Consider the following 21805-nt stretch of genomic DNA (forward strand, 5'->3'; position numbering starts at 1 on the left):
GATGGAAAGATCCACCAAAGGGCTGTGGGTGTTCTCTAATATAAATGTTATATACAAATATCGTAACAACGATATAAAAAAAAGCTGCAGTAAAAATGTATTAATTATAAATGACTTATAATAAAGGAAATCTATAATATTATAAATTTACTGCTAGTTAAGAAATGTGGACGATTAGAATGCGATACTTTTGAAGATGGTTTTTAATGATCTTCGGTTATTAATTGAAACAGAATATTTTGGTTACATGGGTAGAGGTAGATAATCGTAGCTCGGTATTTAAGAGTCAGTGAACAGGTACCCCGCTGTGTAGGGCCACACAGAGGCGGCCGCTGCTCTGACGAGTTTCACTCATTGCTTGTTGTGTGGTACAAGTTATAAACTGAAGCTAATATTAATAGAAATTGACAGAATTCTGTTTTTGTTTTTAATTCATTACAGCTTTTACTATACTTTATTAAAATGTGTTTGAATCAATGCGAAGCTAAATTGGACGTTCTAAGTTGTTTTTTTTTTTTAAATTGCTATTTTAATAGCTATAAAACCAACCCCAAATAAGTGGCATCGTGTTGTAAATTGCGAAGAAAACTACTCGTACGTATACTGTAATAAGTGGTGTAATTTTAGTATACGAATTTTTTTTTTATTCTAATACAGCTTCATTACTTTCAATGTTTTGATAACTATCCGTGTCAATTAATCTGATGCATTCCATGATTAGAATTGGATACAATATGTACAAAATTTTAGTACGAGAGTTATTACAACAGGATTTCACGGTAACATACAACAATGAAATTTATCTTGCATTGTCTACATACTATCATTAATCGCTTCAGCTTATCATTTAAGGTGTAAACATTCAAATATTTGTTGTTAATGAGCAAGGTGTGCTTACGGCGAGCGGCGGCTGGCGGTGTGTTTGCGCCGCTACTTAGCCCAGCTAGTCGACAAACATCTTCTGTCTTGCACACAACTTAACGACCCACCAACAATTTGTTTAGCAGTACGCTTATTTACTATAGAATGTTACCAAAGAAATTCGTAATAAATTTCCGCCGAATAGACCTGGTTTATATAAAATCAAATGGTTCGATTTACCACATATATAATATTGTAACTGATATTCGCAACAAAGATTGGAATGTAAATTGGATCACAAATAATTTACAAGTTATTATAACTTTTATACTGAGTGGTGTATGAAATGTAAGTTAAAACAACTTGAAAGTGACCTCATGAATTTATTTAATTTTATGAGGTTATGTTGTTAGTTGATCACATATCCCAGTCGTCGTCAAACTGCGGCTTCCGCATGTGACTCTTTGGTTCCTTAAGTGTAACTCTGGCACAAATATCCACGGAAAACGCTATAATATTTTCGTTTTAAAAAAAACTTAACAAGCAAAGACTTACATCTTATTTTGTTAAAATAAAATTCTTCTATAAATCCAAAACATGCATAATTTTTTGTCTTAAAATTAGTTGTAAAATTAATTGAAGTTAAAATTATGTATTGCTTGTTTACAAGCAGTCTTGGCACCCATTTTTATTGTTGTAATGGTCATATTTTGCTCTTTGGATAATATATTTGTCGACCAACACAGTCGTTAAAATCAATTTCCGCAACGCATGAAATATTGTTGATTACTATCTTAATCGTATTCAATAATAATAACGAAAAACATAGCAAATTACGCGTGTAATTCTTACGCGAACATTTTCTGCTTCACTGCGCCATAAACACTTAGAAAGCAACAAGCGCCGCTTTCTAAGAACGCAATGAATAACCATTAACATATTAACTCGTTAATTCGTCCAATTATCATAGCGCTTGTAAATAATGAAACACATGCCTCCTTAGTAATTACATTCGTTTGTCTTCTGCGACATTTTTTGTTTTTAAATTCCTTTTTTAACAATTGCCTGACATTAAGAAGTGAGTTACGAAAGTATTTTTATAGGCAACTGTAATAGCTTTATTACAATGACTTCAACTGGTCGTGTAAACTGCCTAGTCCAGGGGTAGCCAACCTTTACGTATCAACGTGCCATTTTTATGAAAAAAAAAATACGTGCCATTAAATAATTTTGACTTACTTATTATACCTACTTACTTTCGTAGTGCCTAATGGATTTTGTGATCAGTAACGTGCGTAATATATTGTGTAGCGTGATATAAATGGCACGCGGCCCAATGGTTTGCAATCCCTGGTCTAACGCATAATAAGGTACTCCGAATACGTGTTTTCATCAGCTGCTAAAGTTTTTGTCCTGTATATAATGATTGCATTCTAAGGAAAGAGTCGTTCAACAAAATACTTAGCCTGTAAACTATGAAGGGGAAAAATACAGTCCGACTTCGGAAGTTCGTTCTTTTTAAAAAATAAAAATTCAATATTAAGTAGACCATACTGTTACCGATTGCTATAGTTAATTAAAATATAAATTTGCGATTCAAAAGTTCTTACTTCTAACATGTTATGAAACAAATGCAGTAGATAAAAACAAAATCTCAGATTTTAAAACATTGCGTATGATATAATTTTACATAATTGGTATTATTGAATAAGTATCCAAGTACCAAGAGTTATAAAGTTTATTAAGACAGACTTAGTGTAGATTTAGTGAGTGCAATCTACACTAGCATACTATACATATTATGAAGCTATTTTCAGTGTAATTAGCATCTTTATATAAAAAAAAAAATTATCATTATGTTAATGGAATAACAATCGAAAAGCGTTTATTGATCTAAAATATTTAGTCAATAAAATGTTCGATATTTAAATAACAAGTTTCCAAATATTGTATCCAAGTGCCAGCGACCTCAGACGTGTCTATCATTTTTTTTTCTTTTAATTTGTATCTTTAAATATGTAAATTATAAGATATAATTTTAAATGAATACATAATCTCGCAAACTTGATTGTATTCTTGTTATTTGACGAGAATTTATTGTAAAGGTTAACACGTATTTACAATAACCTAATTGTTTACGTAACTAAGTTATATTCTATAGATTTTTTTTGAAACTGTTTACATATTTTTGTAGTTGCCTAAGGCTCTTCGTACACGAGGCAACTTAAGTCTTCGAAACTGATATTGTACGTTACGTACACACAACGTTGAATCGCCGACGCGAGTAGTCTATTCGGTCTGTACAGCTAAATATTAACTGTATAGATATACTCTGCCATCTTGAAAATTGCAACGACATTTCTGACGACGATCGTGACAAAGAAGCTACAAGCGACTTTGGCGATGACAGATAGAAATGTCGGCGACGCGCGCAGTGTACAAATGACATTGTATTAAGTTTACGTTACCTTGTGTAGTCATTTTTCAGATTAGGTAATCTGTATGTACCTCTTTAAGACATGGCACTTCAGCTATCAATTGAAATAAAATATATTGAGATGTATCAAACATGAGCAAAGTAATCCCAATCAAGTAATAAATAACATCGTACACCATAATTACTTAATTTCTACTCATTTATTTTACATGAAATCGTATAAACTATGTTGGGTTATTCAAATCGTATATATTGAAACGTTAATCGAATCGCGCTGTTCGATTAATGCATTCGAATGGTGGAATCGATTAATTACATCGATTCTCGTTAGCGCGATGTTCGCGTGCTTTGTATATCTACAACTTAATTGATTACTTAACGCGTATACGTAACTTTAGTCGTTAGGTATTTCGTTAATTAGCAGCTTTTGTGTTTTATTTTTATGATTATTGAGAATTGTATATAGGATAGCGTTTTAGGTGTTATAACTACGATTAGATGTATTATTTTGTTCTTAAATTCTTACTTACTAACAAATAATTAGACAACAGAGACTTCTAACGCACGCGCACTCGAAATTCAAATAGCCAAAACAACTGAACTAAAACATATTGCAATCCCCCTCATAATCTTTTTTTTTTAAAAAAAAACATGTGCAAGCAATGGAAACTTATGGTTGTAAGTTTTAACCACAAAACAATTTTAACATAACTTTTATTGGGACCAATGTAAATGGATTGTAAAAAAAATCTGTTTAAACGATGGCGTTGGAACAAATGAACTGAAATAAAAATTCATAACATCGCTCTAGAACCACAAAAAAGAACTTTTGATTCATACAAATCAACTAGAAATATGCGGAACGTTTGAGTATTACCACATTAGTTCCAACTTAATACCTAACGCAATACATAGTGCGGTGTGATCAAAGTGCTGTCAATGTGAGGTACGCAAATTGAATATTGTAGACAGTGAAAAAAAAAATACATTTTAATATGCATTTAGGAGCATAATAACAAGAATAATTTTGAAGGTTGTTTTTCTTCGTAGCAGTCCTATAACACTTTCTAATTATGGGAATGTGTAACTTATTTGAATTTATTAATTTTGTGTGAAGGATAATCAAAAACAACGTGTTTGTGTTAATCTCAACGAGCTCCTGTTAGAACATATAAAGCAAATTAACTTATTAATGCAAAAAAAAAATTTTTTTTAGTTTTTAAAATTTTGTATTTAGTTGTATTTCTTTGTAGATTGCTGTACTGTGCTGTGCAAAATTTAACTGAATTAAAACGTAGGTACATAACTTTATCACGTGACGTAACTTGTTGATTCCGATGAAGTTATTCGTGCGAACGTCTGTGAAGATGAAATAGCGTGAAATAAACTGACATTACTATCGATTTTCACCACATTCTCGAATGAATTATTCATTAAACAACTTCTTTCTAAGTTAATTTTTGTGAGTATTATATAGCATGCGTTAAACATTCATATAGGTAAGAAAAATATTTTTTTTAACTGGCTAGGAAAATAGCCATAAGTTAGACGATAGACTTATCTTGATTTTTATAAACGAAAATTTTACAGGCTTTTAAATAAGATTGTAATTTTTTGAGTAAATTAAGGATTACTTAAGTTTTAAATAATTAAAGACATAAGAATAAAATATATCTTACTTGTATATACTAACTTTATTTACTACTTTCTCGATAGAAACTCGATCGAAACTCGCAATGGATACACATACGTATTGGCTATGAGATCCAATAGTTAGGGTTGTGAGTTCGCGCGTCCAAGCCATGGCCGCATTCCTGCGTTTCTTTCTCTGCGTCACATCGAGAGAGATTCTAAGTGCATTCCATTTACAATCTCTAATACTGGACTTGATGAATCGAATCGCGATATTCATAACTGTACTTCATTAATTTGACACCAAATACTTTTTTGTTTACATAAATCATGAATTTATTATCAGTTTTTAATCAGCATGTTTAATGGAACGAGTTATCCACTTGTACTATGGATTTTTATGACGACTTTCTCGTAATTAAATTATGTTGCAAAATATATTGTTATTTTATGAAAAAAAATTGTGACCTAAACCCAATATTCGATTCTTAAGATCTATCTGACGATCAGCACAATAAGTTTTCATCACGAGTACAAAAACGAAAGTATCGATCTCTCAATTTTAAACAATACATCAAGTTTATCCATTACCATCCATAGATCGACGGTCACAATTAAAAAAAAATGGATTAAAAACATCGAAAAAAAATTGATTCTAGTAGTTGTGCGATAAATCTGCTTTAAGTTCTTCGACAACTTGATGATTAAAAGAAAAAAATGTTTCTGCTAACAATTATTCAGTTTTTCTGACACTGACAAGACAAAATAAATAATGTCAGAAAAGTAAAAAGTAAAGAAATAAACGAAAAAAGCTTGAACTATGACGTGCGGTGCGCACTGGCCACGCAACCCCGGGGTCGGTGTTGCCGCAACATCGGGATATATTATTGAGTTTGACCGTAAAGTGAAACAAACAGTTTAGTATTTCTGTTCTTCATATATACAAATATGGACCACCCAAAATAAAAACCTATAAATAACAAATAAATGTTGCTTCGGATGTAATGAGAGCGCTCCGTTCTGCTATGCGCGGAATGCGGACGATCTTGAAATGAATTGCTTTCTTATGTTTATCCGATATCTATGTCACCGAACGATTCTGAAATCCGCTCCTTTATAATTTGCCTAATCAGAATGTAGTCCACAATTTGCATAGAACGAATTCATCCGAACATGTCGACACAAATAACACGTTACATTTTGTAAAGGTGACATTTTATTTTCTGTCAGTCTACCGTTTTTTTTTTTCAGAGAGGAATGCTTTTCTCATTCTCCGTTCGACCTAGGGGGGAGGGATCCCGGGAGGGACGCAGTAGTTATGTGGGATTCTCCCCCCAAAATACTCACTAAACTCCTCTCCCTCCAATGCATGGTGGCGAGGCCACGGGCAAGCTTACGCTTTCATTTGCGACTCCGCCTATTGTCACTTCACCTGTAGCTCCGAATGTTCGCAATGTGTCTAAGCAGATTATAAACTGGCGGTATTCACGATATACCGGTGACATAATAAAACTTAACACCTATATTGGACACTTCTGATATATTTAAAGTGTTGGGGAACCTGATAATAGTCTTATACATTATTCAGTGCCCGTTTATCTTTTTTGTGTATTTTGATAGTGTAAACCTACACTTACAGATGGGTCATAAAAGTATTTTATTGTAAGTAACCGTCACTTCTAGAGAAGCGGTCGTACGTCCAGTGAAAGTATTGAGGTAACGAGAAATTGAATATTATCTTTGAATGGAACAGACAGAAATGTGTAGGGATTCAAAGTCCAAATTGTGCTTACATAGATGTTGTAACATTAAATATAATTAATTTTCTTTCTATTTGTATATTTCTTACTAATATTGTTATCTTTGTCGTTTTCAAAATGAACGATGTTGACGGCAATATAATTATGACACAGTTACAAACAGTGGAAACTCACAGTTTAACATGTCTAGTGCACAAATTGGCTGTGTATAAAGAAAAAAAAATATCATAGTATCAAAGTATAAAGGTGTGAATAATCCACATTGCAGTAAAGGTGTCAACACACCAGAACGATAACTCACGCACCGACCATTCGGTATCGGTCGTGACAAAGCTTGTCATGTCGTGTGTCGCGCGTTGACACCTGCCCAAAGAAACGCCGACGCAGCACGCTCCGACAATATTGAAACGGTAACGGTATATCAATGCAACACGTAGATATATAATCAAAGGGAAATTTATCTATAGGTACTAATATTATAAAGCAAAAGATTTGATTGTTTGTTTGTATTAAATAGGTTCCGAACCTAACCCGAATTAAACCGATTTGAAAAATTCTTTCTCTGTTGGGAAGCTACACCCTCAGCTATATCCTCGGGTGACTTTGGCTATATTTTTTACTAGATTGTCTTTAATTCCGCGAAACGAAGTCGCGGGCAACTGCTACTATAAAGATAAACAAGTTGATAATAGGTAGGTACTACGGTTTTACGAATAGCTGTGCTTTACGTATTATTCAGGGTTAAATGTGAAAGTTGCTTATAAATGAGTAATTATTAAACGCAATTCGTCTTCCTTTTATACCTTTAAAGTGGTAAATTCCAAAGTAATTTTCCTTGTAAACAACCCAACTAATATAAACTTTATTATAATTTACAGTAAACAAATATTTAAAACTTTAGCACACAAGCTAAAGAACTCGACCGTGAATCAAAAGATGAAAGTAGAGGCACGCGAGCAAAATGAATTATGTTTTGTATGGTCCGTTACGTTCGAACAAGGCGCATTGTCGCGGTGACGGCGCTGCGTCCTCCGCATCGGAAGGGTTATCGATAATCGACGCCTATTCGGTTCCAATTCACCGAATAATCGAGATGAAAGCACATCGATTATTCGGTATTCGATTCTTCAGGTAGTAAGGACTTTATTGTTGTGTAACAAAACATTGAATGGGGTTTATATGTTGTTATGAATACAACATCCTTCTGTATTATAACTTGTTTTTTAAGCTATGATGTTAATATTCACAGATTGTACTTTAGTAAAGATGGAAGTTGTTTCTAAGTTATTTAAAAATCTGATCTTTGTCCTAAAAAGTTGGTGATTTCATCAAACATCAGACGAAAATTTAAAGGCCGGCAACGCATCTGCGATTCTTCTGGTATTGCAGATGTCCATGGGCGTCGATGAACACCTTGGTGTTCCCGCTGCTCGTTTGCCTTCTCTTATAAAAAAACGATACAATCCTGTATGTTTCTATTGTGTTTATAATCATAAACTGGTCATAAACGTCGTAAAATTTGCACTTTTAAAGGTTCGACGAACGCTTTTTATTATTCATATATTATTTAAGAGGCACGATAGCGCCTTCGTAACCTTAACAAAAATCGTGAAATGCATCTATAACGTTGGACGTTCTGACATTGCAGTTAATACCTTAATACTATCTAAATAAGGTCTAGACATCTATCCAAGAGTGCTTGTATATATATTCCTCTTTAAAAGCAATATAGAAATTGTAATTTTAACACCTTTCTTTTGTTACATACGGGTTTATGTTATTTTACAATTAAGAAATTTAATATGCCTTTAAAAGTTCTAATTTAACTGAACGAAGATGTACCTGATAATCTTTTATTCTAGATCTAAATGCAAAGAATGAAAAAACTTAAAATTTAAAATATAAAAATATACGTAGAATAACTAGTCAACACAACAAAACACATAGTCTTTGTGCCGGCGCCGGCGCACTAATTACAAGTTCCTAGATTACGAATGGCGCGATTGTTTATACTCTATGTCTTGAAACAGAAACGATTCATACATCGCTTTGCTAGATCGCAGCGATTTGTAAGCGGGTTGCAAACGATCTCAAAGCGAGATATCCGACAAGCTCGCATGGGCAGGCTCTGTGGCTCGCATTCCGATGGAAATTGCCCGCAGCGGCGATCGCCGGCGCCGCTGTCGATAATTACGCACCGGCTAGAACACACATTAACGAAGATAATTCAGCGAGAGCAATTAAAGGGATGAGACTCGCAACAAATATGCTGTTAATACAGCCCCGATCGCAAATATTACTAACGGTGGAATTGCAGCGGATCTTTTGAGATCAGAAATACTTATAGATAATAGATACGTAATTATTTCGAGAGATCTTTTTACAACCAACCAGTCAATTAATCTTACGTGATGTACTATATTAACGCAGTAATATTGTTTCATTAATTACAAAAACTGGAAATTTAATAGGCTAAATTACGACGTATATCTTTATTCCATGTTAAGGAATCACAAACAAGGAGATCTGATATTTAATGTGATTTAAAATAGGAGTAAATGAGGTTAGGTAATTGATGAAGATTATCATCGTCTGTCCAAAACAGTTTGCAAGTATGTGTTCTTTGTAACTCGTGTTAAGCAGAAATAAAGACGCCATAGATATAAAGAGAGCTATTAAATCAATTTTCAAACAATGCTGAACTGCCTTTTATGATGTAGACAAGCACAAGTTAGGATATCAAATACATAAAAAAATGAAATTGGCTTCATTTAATAAAACTGAACGAAGCCGAAGGTAACGAGTAAATAACCAAAACTTGTTCTTTGAACTATGAAGAATTGCAATTAAATACAAATCAAGAGTGAAATGTAAACAAGGCCACGAAGCAACCTTGCTCTTCCGCCATTCGCAAGCGTACGCCTTTCGGAGTAACAAACGGGCACGGCGCGAGCCACACTTGATTAGCACAATAAACTACCAGATAAAACGGGCCCCGACAGCGTGTGAACGCAAAGAGAAAGCCACAAGACTGTTGCAACCTCAGCCGACTATAACTCTATACCTCTATGCCGGTTCTGATGTATTTAGCGGCCATCTTTGATTACACACTAAACACGTGGCTTACTAATTCTGTGATGAGTTACGATAAAGCTGACAAGTTATAGTGAAAAAACAGTTAATTTTTAGTATGCAAATGCAAGATTATTTGGAAATTCTTTAAGTAACGTCTCCAAATAAATTTTATAGAATTTTAGGTAAAGTATGTTAAGTTATTCGAATTATATAAATGCGTTAATTCCGCAAATGTCGAAAACTTTTGCTGTTTGGAAAATTAAAGTCTGTGTTGAAATTAAATTATTTCTTCTGTCAATTCTATTTGTTCGATGTTTGTTGCTAAAATAAATTTACATTTAAATGTAACATTCATAGCAGCCAGCATGCATTAAAAGATGTGCAAAGTTTGACTGTAAGAAAATTACATTCTCGCACCGAGCAGAAACTATTTCACGCTATCTAGCTACTGATCTAAATTGAATCCTTAATCCGATGTGATTTGCAACGAAGAGTTGACGTCGAGGATTTCTGCAAATTGGATGGATGCAGAACTAGTAATATCGGAACGTATCTTTCGGGTAGCGTTGCAAGAATTGTTTTAATATTTGAATCAAGATATCAATCACTTCTTTGGTTAAAAAACTTCGCCAGCAAGAATCGTATTTATTCTTGCTGTTTAAGTTTTTTATTCTGTACCTAATTTAGAATATTAGTAAATTCATTTTTATTCCCAATCTAGCTTTGTTTCTTCGTGTGCTGAAAATTGTTGGTAGCTATTCAAAATATGCAACACCATAATGGTAAGCACTATACAGCCCTTTGTTAAATCCTTTGTGTTACCACGATCTGGAATGAACGCTTTGAAGCTTCAAAGACTTGGACACGTGTCGGAAAATGAACGATCACTTTGAAGCATTCAATTCTAAACCAAAGCGCAATTCAATTTACAAATTATGTTTAAATCCGTGAAGCCACGCGCTCACGGCAAATGCGCCGTGAACACAACAAAAAAAAATCAAAAGGAAAACAAACAAACGAGCCACGGCCGACCGCGCATAATAATAAATCTCTAAAAACTAAAAAATACCAAGAGGATAAGAAGCACTTTACTTTATCTTATAATGTTTTAACCTATACTTACACATCCTTCGCTCATTAGTATCTCCATCCTTGTCTGACCTCGCTCCGTGCTCCTCCTGCCCGCCTCCGGAGGGCCATTTATCAATTCCAAATAACGTCGGGACCTTTTCTCTCTTGTGTTTATTTATTTTTTACTTACTTCGATCCTTTGGTGCGCCGTCCGTGCCGGGGATTTTAACTCGAAATTGATTGTAAGGCTGACTTAATGACGTCCATCCAATGCATCGTATGATGCTTCGATAATGCTAATTATACAACTAATGAGTAAACATTTGAAGGCATCTGAGAATAAAGTGCTTAAATAATGTACTCATTACAAATAGCGTCAATATTATTTCAATTATGACCGAAAGAAGACATGGAGTGTAACGAAATCACAAGAAAGTATGTAATTTGTATTCCAAAAGTAATTAAAGTTATCAATAAAATGTATAATTAGTAAGTTATAAAACATTCTGATTATTTATAATCTGTTTATTGTTGGTTCATCTTCTTCCCTTCCGCAGACTACAGTCAAATTTCCAATAAGATGTAATAAAATCTTAGTGAAAATAAGTTTGTTGTTGCGTATAAAACTTTTAAAGACCGATTCCTTCGTTTGGACAATTTTAATCGTCTGTCGATCGACAACTCACTCGACGGGTCGGAAATTGGTCGTGATTAGGGCGATCTCAGTCTGGAGAGGTATTTTAAAGATTCCGTGCGCCGAGGGGGTCCGAATTGAGGTTCCCCGTGAGCAAATAAAGCGGCGTCCCTCTGAAATTAATTTCGTTTTGTTTCACCGTCTGAGACCGGAGCGGGCGCATTTACATTGAATGCGCCCGGTTGCCGGACGATATTTATGTAGGGGCCCGTAGAGTATGACGTGGGCATTATTCATACGAGATGCTTCGGCCAGCTGTATATTATTTTTGCCGGTTCATCGGCTTCTCGATAGGTCACTTCGAGTTCTACTGATCTAAAATGTTACTGTTACATTGTTTCTGCTTCTATTGTTCAAATCTCTTTTGATTATGACTTCAAGAGTTATTTAAGGAGTGATTAAAGGTCATTTGCTTTTTAAATACATATCTACTTTTCCTAATATTTATTAGCCTGTTTAAATATGAGGTCAAATTATTTCAATGTCCACTCGTTGTTGCCAGACGTCAGTTTCTCGCGCAGGATGTTATTGTGCTTGCGATCGGGTTTAATTCGTATTTGACTCGGTCGTGGGCGTTTATTGCCTAGGTGTACTTAAGTTTATAAGCGTTCTAGGTCTAAACACGTGGTGCGTTTTGAGCGCTATCAAATTTTACTGCGCCGTCGGGCGCCAGCCTCCTGCAATGACAATTTCCTGCGAAACTTGGCGGAGACAATAAATTTTATTCGTCCGTTTAACTGCAGTAAGTAAATCTCGCGGGTTTGCTAAGTCGTTAAACGTTCTGATGCGTAATTGTAAAACGCTTTGCTTTTATTCCCGTGTTCGCTTTTACGTCATAGTTTATTACTCAGGGTTTTATGTTAGTCTCGATTCGAACTGATTGTTTCATTACAACGAGATTCACTTGGGCATTGCCATCGAAAATTAACTGCGAGTAAATGAAAATCAAATTTTTATTATTTCAACTAAAAGTTTCTTATAATAAAAGATGCCACTGACAATATAAAGTTATTCTTTGGATATTCAGTAGGATACTAATATACTTTTAAGCAAAGAATGCGAAATACAGGAGAGGATAATAACTAACAGACGAGTCCCCACGTGAAACGCGATCTGGGTGATGATAAACCTACCGTTAGCTTAAAGTCGGAGATTATATTTCTAATCTATTGATCTTGTTTGCAGATACCATGTCCGGTGATGTAGAAGGCGTGCGTTGTTACTGCAACACGGCACAGTGCGTGGGTACCGCATACATGTGCCGGGCACGCCGTGGTGGCGGCTGCTACAGCGATCTGCCCGCGCCTCGTCCGCACCACGCCAGGCACGGCTGTCTCCACCATCTCGCAGACAAGTGAGTATCTTTATCTAGCTGTTAAAATATACTTTTTAAAGACTCACACTCGTTGTTCTTGTGCAGTTGAAAGTTTCTTAAATCTTGTGAAATTGATTTTATTTCTTGACTACAGTAACTACAGTTGATAACTACGATGATGCTATTCAAAAATGATTCGCTATTATACAAATTAGTCAATTTTCCTCCATTCTAAATCGTGAGATAATCCTATACGAGGACGTCAAATTGCAAACTAACAAAATTCAAAAGCAAATTTCACATACAAATTGCACGCCTCCAAAAAACCTATTCGCATGAAGTCGATTAACATTCAAGAAGCGTCGGAGTCATCTGCGCTGGTAAACTAAACTATTTAACCAGAATTTGGTCCATTTAAAAGTCTAAAGGTTGTAATAAAATGTGTTGTCTTTTTTTTACGGTTCCAAAAACACGGAACGAGAATTCGAAGCTACAACATACCTCGGAATTCTCGAATCCCTTATTACTGATCAAACTAATTAATGTAGGCTTCATAAAAAGGATGCCTTCTAAGGAAACGCGGCTTTAGAAGTTTTACAAAAATCATATATTTACATAAAATTACGGTATTACTGAATTTTAATTTGTAATTTGTTATTCTTTTTACTGTGATTAATGCAATGACAGGCTTTTTGTTTCGTGATATTTGGGACAAAGGATATTGAATCATAATTAGACAACATTTTGGTAAACAGAAATTTATTGTAGTTTATGACTAATGTGAGACTTTATATCATAAAAGAGTTCTGAAGACTTTGAAAGTCACATAAAATAAGCCTTCAAAGCTTTTCCAGTTTACCTTCGTGTTTCTACTCGATAAATGTAAATCAAAGCTTAGGTATTAATCTTGTATGTAGTTTTTCTTGCAAATTCATACTTATATATTATTAAATTGCTTTAAAAAAATGAAAAATAAAGTTATCGACATTACGCGATACGTGGAATAATAAAACATCTCGTTCCATTGTTCTTGAGCTAAAAATATTAACTGAACATTAAATACATCGCACTTACAAAGTGTTTGCATGTTAATTAAAACAATAACAATTCAACGAAATATATTTGCTTCAGGGAAAACAATGTGTATGTTTCCAAAGCTGGATATCCATTATCATAAATTTTATTAACCAGTATCTGGAAAAACAGCTAAAGGGTCTTTATTTTTAGGTCATCTACAAAGTCTTTAGTAATTAATAATTAAGGATTTTATATTAGTATTCAAGTCGTTCCGAGCATCGGTGGCTCAAGGATTAAGGACTTTTAATCTACAGGTTCTGGGTTCGAATCCGAATGTTCTCCTGAATATGTTTATCTATCCGACGCATGTGGGGACACATGGTCACATGATTATATGATTAGTGTCATAGAAACACCTTTAAATTTCCTTCTCTATCATCTCCCTTCAATTTTACAATCTCCCTTTTTTCTTCTGTTTACCTCCTTTTTAGTATCTTCTACATTCACCACCTATCCTGTTCTGTCGTTGCAGAAAGTCACCATATCTCTCTTTCTTTTATGCTTGATAACAAAATCAAATGTAACTTCAATTTTGGACCACCTTGCATAATGACGTAGAATAAAATTTAATTACGTTGCAGGGAGTGCGTTGTTTTTGCATCTGTATCTAAAATACTCGCCTCTTGATTATAACATTCAAGACCGAGGAACCGGTCCGCGGTTATTTATTTACTCTGTGATGTTTTTGCTCGTTTTAGTGCTGGGCCCTTCATTATCTCTGCAAACAATCGGTGCGCTTCGTTAGTATCAGTATATACGAATTGAAATCGCACGCCCCCTATCGGCGATCATGACATACTGGTTTAAAAAAACGATCCTCACTTCAGTTCCATTTTTAAATTAAAATATGTTTATCAAAAGTACAAAGCCGTTTTGTAGAATTACCTGTACTTCAAAATGGTGTAAGTCGGTATCGCTACTCGTTTTTTCAGAATATTATGTTCCAATAACTGTTTATAATTACATATTATATTACTTGAAAGAAAAGGTTCGTATCTTCGTTATTTGACCTACCTAAGATGTATACTATCTATGTATTAATGTTCAATTAAATCGAACTTAAATCACAGCCGACACATCATATTTACTATTAATTAATACTGTCGGCGTTATTTACTGTCGGAGAAGAGATAGGGGATCTTTGTCCTCATTCGTTCCGATAAGGGTGCTGTTCCACTGGGGTTGAGGAGGTCGTGAGATAACGAAGCACGGACGCTGACCCCAATGTTTTCAAACTAAAATCAATCTTATGGTAATAAGAATAGAATTCACTTTATTTACAACAAAGTGATGGTACAAAATTGTCTGACCACTCTGATACTGTCATCTTACGAGATAACTTCGACCCCTTACGTTTCTATTCTATGTCGATAACAAAGACTTCTTATCAGTATTATAATAGTTATAATTGTTAATGCATTATTTATGGAAAATGAGAGACAAAGAAATTGTTATATAGTACAGTTAGAATTGTACTCTACAATACTAGGTTTCATTCCCAAGTAGGGTTGGCGAAAGGCAGACGGCCGGCCGTAAACATTTAAACTAAAACTTTAAGGTTTATAAAACTTTGTGTATCGACGCCATGTGTGTGGGAAAAAGCGAGGGAGAAAAAAGAAAAAAAAAACAATACCTACATATGGGAACAAGGCATTTCTACAACCAGTTATCGAAGTATACCTTGATGATACAAAATTTAACATCCCGCAAAAAAAAAAAAAAAAACAGAAAATCATATGTCTTCTACAAGTGTGTAGACACTGGAAACTCACAATGTTGTAACACAAATTAATTTGTGTTGATAATACATTTTATTTATTCCAAATTCAAAGTCACAAAAGAAATGTTTCCTGATCTTCTAATACATTTTATATTTCCACTAGCTTTTTTTTTACCCGCGACTCCGTCCGCGCGGAATAATAAAAAATGCACACAAGATAAAAAAGTTCCTATGTCCTCTAGTCTCCTAGTTCTAAGCTCCCTCCCTATCAATTTTCAGCTAAATCAGTTCGACCGATCTTGAGTTATAAATAGTGTAACTAACACGACTTTCTTTTATATATTGCTAGCTTTTACCCGCGATTCCGTCCGCGCGGAATAAAAAATAGAAAACGGGGTAAAAATTATCCTATGTCCGATTCCTAGTTCTAAGCTGCCTGCCCACCAATTTTCAGTCAAATCGATTCAGCCGTTCTTGAGTTATAAATAGTTTAACTAACACGACTTTCTTTTATATATATATATATAGATAGATATAGATTTAAACTCAATAAATTGAAAAGTTTTATCAATAAAAGTGCAGTCTTTTAGTACAATTTATTGACTTGATTAGTAATTAATTCTTTTCCATATTTATAATTGTTAATTTATATTTCTAAGTTTGGACGATTAAGGCGGAATGCACATTAGACATTTAAATAAAAGGGAAATAAAAATTAAATTTATTATGTGTTTAATCCACGGTTTCTGAGACTTAAATCTTTATATTAAACATATCATCATCTCTGTCATTATCTTTAACAAAACAGAGATAACAATCAATGGCTCTTACTAATAAGGGCCAATGTTCAAATTGATAACTTTTCAGGAGATGCTGTCAAAGTTTCAACTATGTATAAAAATAGGCTGCATAAGTCCTTTTACTTCAGCAAAAAATAAGATTTTAATAATGCATGTTGTTAATAAAACAAACAGGTAGCTTTTAACACAAAAAAAAAACAATTTGTTACTTAGGCCCTTATACATAGAACCCTATATCGCAATATGTTTAAAACGGAGATTTTGGTCCCAGAAACCCACAGTAAATATTATCAATAAAAACAATAACAAGAATAATCAATTTAATCCGTCTTGTACGTTATTTTTGAATATTCATTTATTCCAGAATAGTCGCTTTGTGTATTTTAATTGGCATTTAACGTGTTTATCACATTAGGGTCCGTACACACTGGACATATTATCGTGGTTAATGTCAGTCGTACTGGCGAGACGGACGTTATCGAAAAAGCGCCTTTTTATATACGTTGCATGCTTTTAATATGTTGCCAATTAATTTTGCTGTACTTGTATAGTTTACAGTAAATATTATCAACATTAATAAAAAAAAAACTTGAGAGGTGTCAAGGGACACCCGGATGGAACGAAGTTCCTTTCGATTAATTACTGAAGGAACCAATGTTTATTCTATGAATAAAAAACTTAAGTCTTCACAAGAAGTACATTTTATTTCTATGAATTTTCGTTATATATTGTCACGTCGTTGCCATGGTGAAGTAGCGCTCATTCGTCGTTAACATACTTACTATAGCAAAAAGTGTCGTGACAACTTTTCGTAAGATTTTTTTCCGTCTAGCCCCCTTTCACAACGCGCGATAAGGAACTTCGTTCCAACAAAATCTACTTTAAATGTTGATTTATCGAGGTTTTCTGAGGCTAAAATCACCGTTTAAAACATATTGACGATAACCTCGAAGTTAACCTCAGCATAAATCCCATATAGTGGTACTAAGTTAATATTTATGCAGTAGGTTTAATTTTTTTAATTATTTGAATGATGTATTTTTATTGATTCAACAATCAAATATATCCCTTAAGACTCGTCGCAAGTTATAAACAGACTGGTGACGTTTGAGGAGGGATTAAATTGAATTCATATAGACCATTAAAATTATCATAATTATGTTCCCATGCGCTTGAAGTGCTTCGTTGTGGATAACATGATGGTCACATTTCATTAACAACCCACATGTGAGCTGTGGGACAGGTGATTTGAGGAAATCGTAAGCAAGATTATGTAGTCATTTGACTTGGCAAAAGATTAGAAAGTATCAATAAAATATATATTTTTTTAACTTTTTATGTTAATTGTGATTTTTATTTTGGGAATTTTCATAAAAAATGTATAAAGATACTCTCGGAGAATATGTTCTGTTTAGGTTTATGTAATAAAAGATCTGTTAAGTAAATTAAAAATGCAATCACTATGTTATTTTATGACATAATTAGACGTTTCTTTTCAATTTAAAAAAGAAAAATAATTAGTTAAAGCGTCAGTTATAATAAATTATGTCCGAATCGTCAAACGGGATTTCTACAAGAATACCAAAGTTTTTATTGCGAAATAACAATGTTTCGGTATGTTTAATAAAATAACGTATCGGATATTTGAAATATTAGAACGTCGTCTGAAACACAGTTCCCACGTGAAAACGCAACACAAGTCTCGAATGTTAATCGATTGTCAACTAGAGAACGATTTATGGCTTGTTACGTAAACTGTTTAGCTGTTACTATGTGGGGATGTTAAAGTGAGTTTCTAGGCCTAGAATTGATTGACTGGATTGTCGAAATTGGTGATCGATTTAAAGACATGTTTACAGTAAATAAGAAATGTTCGCAGACTTGTAATATTGTTAGGACAGTTTAGCAATATAAAAGATCCATCATCGTAAGTCGTTCATTCTCTGATTATTTGAAAAGTTAATCTGGATTTTAAAATGTTTAAAAAATACTGAATGTTATCTTGGATTAAAATAAACCACGTGTCTATAGCATAATTCTAACACTGTTTTAATTAAAATTAGCTTTTACCCGCGACTCCGTCCGCGCGGAATAAAAAATAGAAAACTGGGTAAAAATTATCCTATGTCCGTTTCCTAGTTCTAAGCTACCTGCCCACCAATTTTCAGTCAAATCGATTCATAACAGTCGTTTATAACAGTATAAGTAACAATTTGCTCTTCACTTCCAATTAAAATCTACCTTACTCAGAGACGTTTAATCGTTTCAACAACGTGTCTTAGTGTAGATTTCTCCTTTTAAACTAAGGGACGCTCAGTGCGGCAATTAAAGCCTTGTTAATTTCACTAACCATATTCTAAATTTCTATTTAAAAACTTATCTAAATGTTCTTGTGTTTTATTTGTATTAGCTTTATTTGCAAATGCAATAGTACACGGACTGTTTGGAACTGTCCGTGTATGTCGGCCGTATGGTAAGAATTCATAAATCTTGTTTGCACTTCATAAAGCATATTGAAGGTCTAAAATATAATACAAGCTAATCCTAACATATACGGATCATTTCAATGGGATGTAAATTTAATTTGCTCGTGAGAACAGCCAACTCCATACAAATGTCATTTGTATTCCACAAACGTGTTGCCTTACGTGTCTCGCTTCGTGGATTTACAACGTGAAATATGTTAACTTACAATATAATGTTGTATTTTAAGAATTAATGTCAATTTACTGGCTAAAGATTCTTGAAGAAAATGTTTGTTGCAATAATGCTTTGTTTAGATTCGTAAATTAAAAAGAAAAAATGGTTATGCTATCGCTGACTTTTATTTAGCACATTTAAAGAACTACAATTCGTCCATACATCATTTTTATGTAGGTCCTTTAGTTTAGCCTACGTAAGCGCTGAAAGCAAAATTGTCCCTAATTTTCGCAACAAATTTTGAAGCTAAATTCATAATCTACTAGTCTTCTAGTTATTTAAAAAAAACAAAAAAAAAAATGGGATCCATTTGCAAGCACTTCCTTCCGATTAAAATAATTTTTATCAAAATCGGACCACCAGGGGCGGAGCGTCGCGGTAACACAAATAGAAAAAAATACAGTCGAATTGATAACCTCCTTCTTTTTGAAGTCGGCTAAAAAAGCAGTTTTCAAACCGTTCATAAACTAAGGATCAGTTACAAGTCATTTAAATTTCTATGGACCATATAAATCAAAAACAGATATTTTAAATATTTCTTCACCAGTACTTTACAGTCATAGATATTTTTTGCCAGTTACTAGTTACAACTGCTCTAAATAGATACAATAACGTGCTATCAATCAACGGCTTAAATCATAAAGCTCCTAGCTTCCTGATCTGTTGTTCAGATCTCTTACAAGGTATTACAAACCGCTTTCTCTAACCGTACTGTTGCAACGTGTCGTACCAATTTGTCGTTATAAAACAAACACGGTACAAGCGATCGATTTTATAGTCTGACGAAACATTAATTAATGGTTTATGATGTGGCTGATTTAAATCCTAAACATGAGCCTTTCTTAACAGGATGTTGCGACCAATAGATGCCGCTTGTAGAGTTTTAGGATGCAACTTAATTTTAAATTAAAAAAAAAAAGTAGTGCAAAGAACTCGTGAAAATCTGAAATATCTTGGATACAAGTATAAATTTCCTATACTTAGAAGAACATAGTTTGTTCTCAAAAAAACTATTTATGTTTTTGTAACATTGTTTTCGGCAGTGGAAACACACGGTTATGAAACATCCATGATTTAATCATGATGTTTTTCTATAACTACGACAAATGAACGTTCATTGGGACCAGTTAACATTTGGCCCTTACGAAATTCAACAGACCACATATAGTTATTGAATCTTTACCAAGAGGAAATCGTATAAATTTCAACATAGAATAAGTTTTAACAAAATTCAATCTTATCCTAATCGAATAGAATCGAAATTAGCGAATTTAATTTTTACCCATTATTGAATAACAATTATTCTTTAAGGATTTAATTAATGCTTCTTAAAGTTTTTAATTTAATGAACCAAGATTGACATCTTTGAACTACGGTTTTAATGATTAAAAAAAATAAAAACGGAATACGATGCATATTCAAATGTATTTTAATAATTAAATTTAAATAATCATCATAGATACAGTAACTAAATTGAAAAGCTATAAAAAACACTAAATTGAAAAGCTATAAAATATCTTCTTTTTAATGAGCTTATTTAATATTTATATAGCTTATTTATATAATCTAATAAGACTAGTTACATCTACTTGTTTTCTATTTTAATGTTGTATTTATTTTGTATTCCAGTGAACAAGAAGCGTTGTCGTATTGCCAGAACAGTCCTTCGAGTGCGGCGCCGCGCGGCCAACACTCGCTGCTGCTTTGCTGTTTCCGCGACCTGTGCAACCATGAGGATAGCCCGCTGGCACGCATCCGGCTCAACCTCACCAACGAACATGGTAATTACACTGGTAAATTAATATTTCGAATCATCAAACGAAAACAGTTACATCTCTTAAGATATCTGATGTGATATAACTTTTCGTCAGATAGGTCCATTTTGTAACGTTAATAATCTTACTAAGAGCACAACAAATCGTTTGTCAAAACACGAGAAATACTTAGTTACATCTTAGATTAATCTTCAAATCCTATTTACCACCAAGCGTAATCTTACTAATATTATAAATGCGAATGTTTGGATAGATGGATGAACGGATGGATGGGTGGATGGATTTTTGTTAGAAGGTATCTCCGGCAGCTACACGAATCTCTCTGTAATTTGGCATAGATGTAAAACTTAATATTTTTGTTAATTTCGCGCGGTCAGAGTCGCATGCGACATTTAGTAATCTATACAAGTAGGTAACATAAAATATTTGCCTACAAAATTATAATCGCGTATACATAAGAAATACATTTCTTGCGTATAGTTTCCGTGAACGTTTGCTTATTATTCTAGTTGCGTTCTTATCTAATTTAAACAGCGTTCTGAGTCAAGCCGACTGTGTAAACTCTGCATGTAATACGAGACCGATTGCATTACTCTAGGCGAAACTATGTTCTACAATACTTATTACTAAACTAGCAGTTACCCGCGACTTTCACAGCTCAGTATTATCCTATAATAAGCCAACGTGCATCAACTACGTTCCCGTCAAAAGCCGTCAAAATCGGTCCAGCCGATTTGGAGATTACACACAAACAGACAGACAGACAAAAGGTTTCCACTACGGATATCAAACAAAAACATATCTCCCTCAAACTCTGAAAATAACAGAGTAATTTTGTATGTTTTAGCAGTGGAAATGGACGTATATACGTCATTTTGATAGTTATAC

General features: G+C 33.7%; 1 protein-coding gene across 1 annotated transcript in view; it reads left to right on the forward strand.

Moving 5' to 3' along the window:
• LOC106719841 (BMP and activin membrane-bound inhibitor homolog) overlaps window positions 1-21805 on the forward strand; it is a 58416-nt gene that overhangs the window by 34188 nt on the left and 2423 nt on the right. Inside the window, exons 2-3 of the mRNA XM_014514300.2 lie at window positions 12716-12884; window positions 20772-20923. Of these exons, the coding sequence (XP_014369786.2) occupies window positions 12716-12884; window positions 20772-20923 (321 nt within the window). The remainder of the gene's footprint in view (window positions 1-12715; window positions 12885-20771; window positions 20924-21805) is intronic.

The sequence above is a fragment of the Papilio machaon genome, chromosome 13 (assembly GCF_912999745.1).
Source record: "Papilio machaon chromosome 13, ilPapMach1.1, whole genome shotgun sequence".
NCBI lineage: Eukaryota > Metazoa > Arthropoda > Insecta > Lepidoptera > Papilionidae > Papilio > Papilio machaon.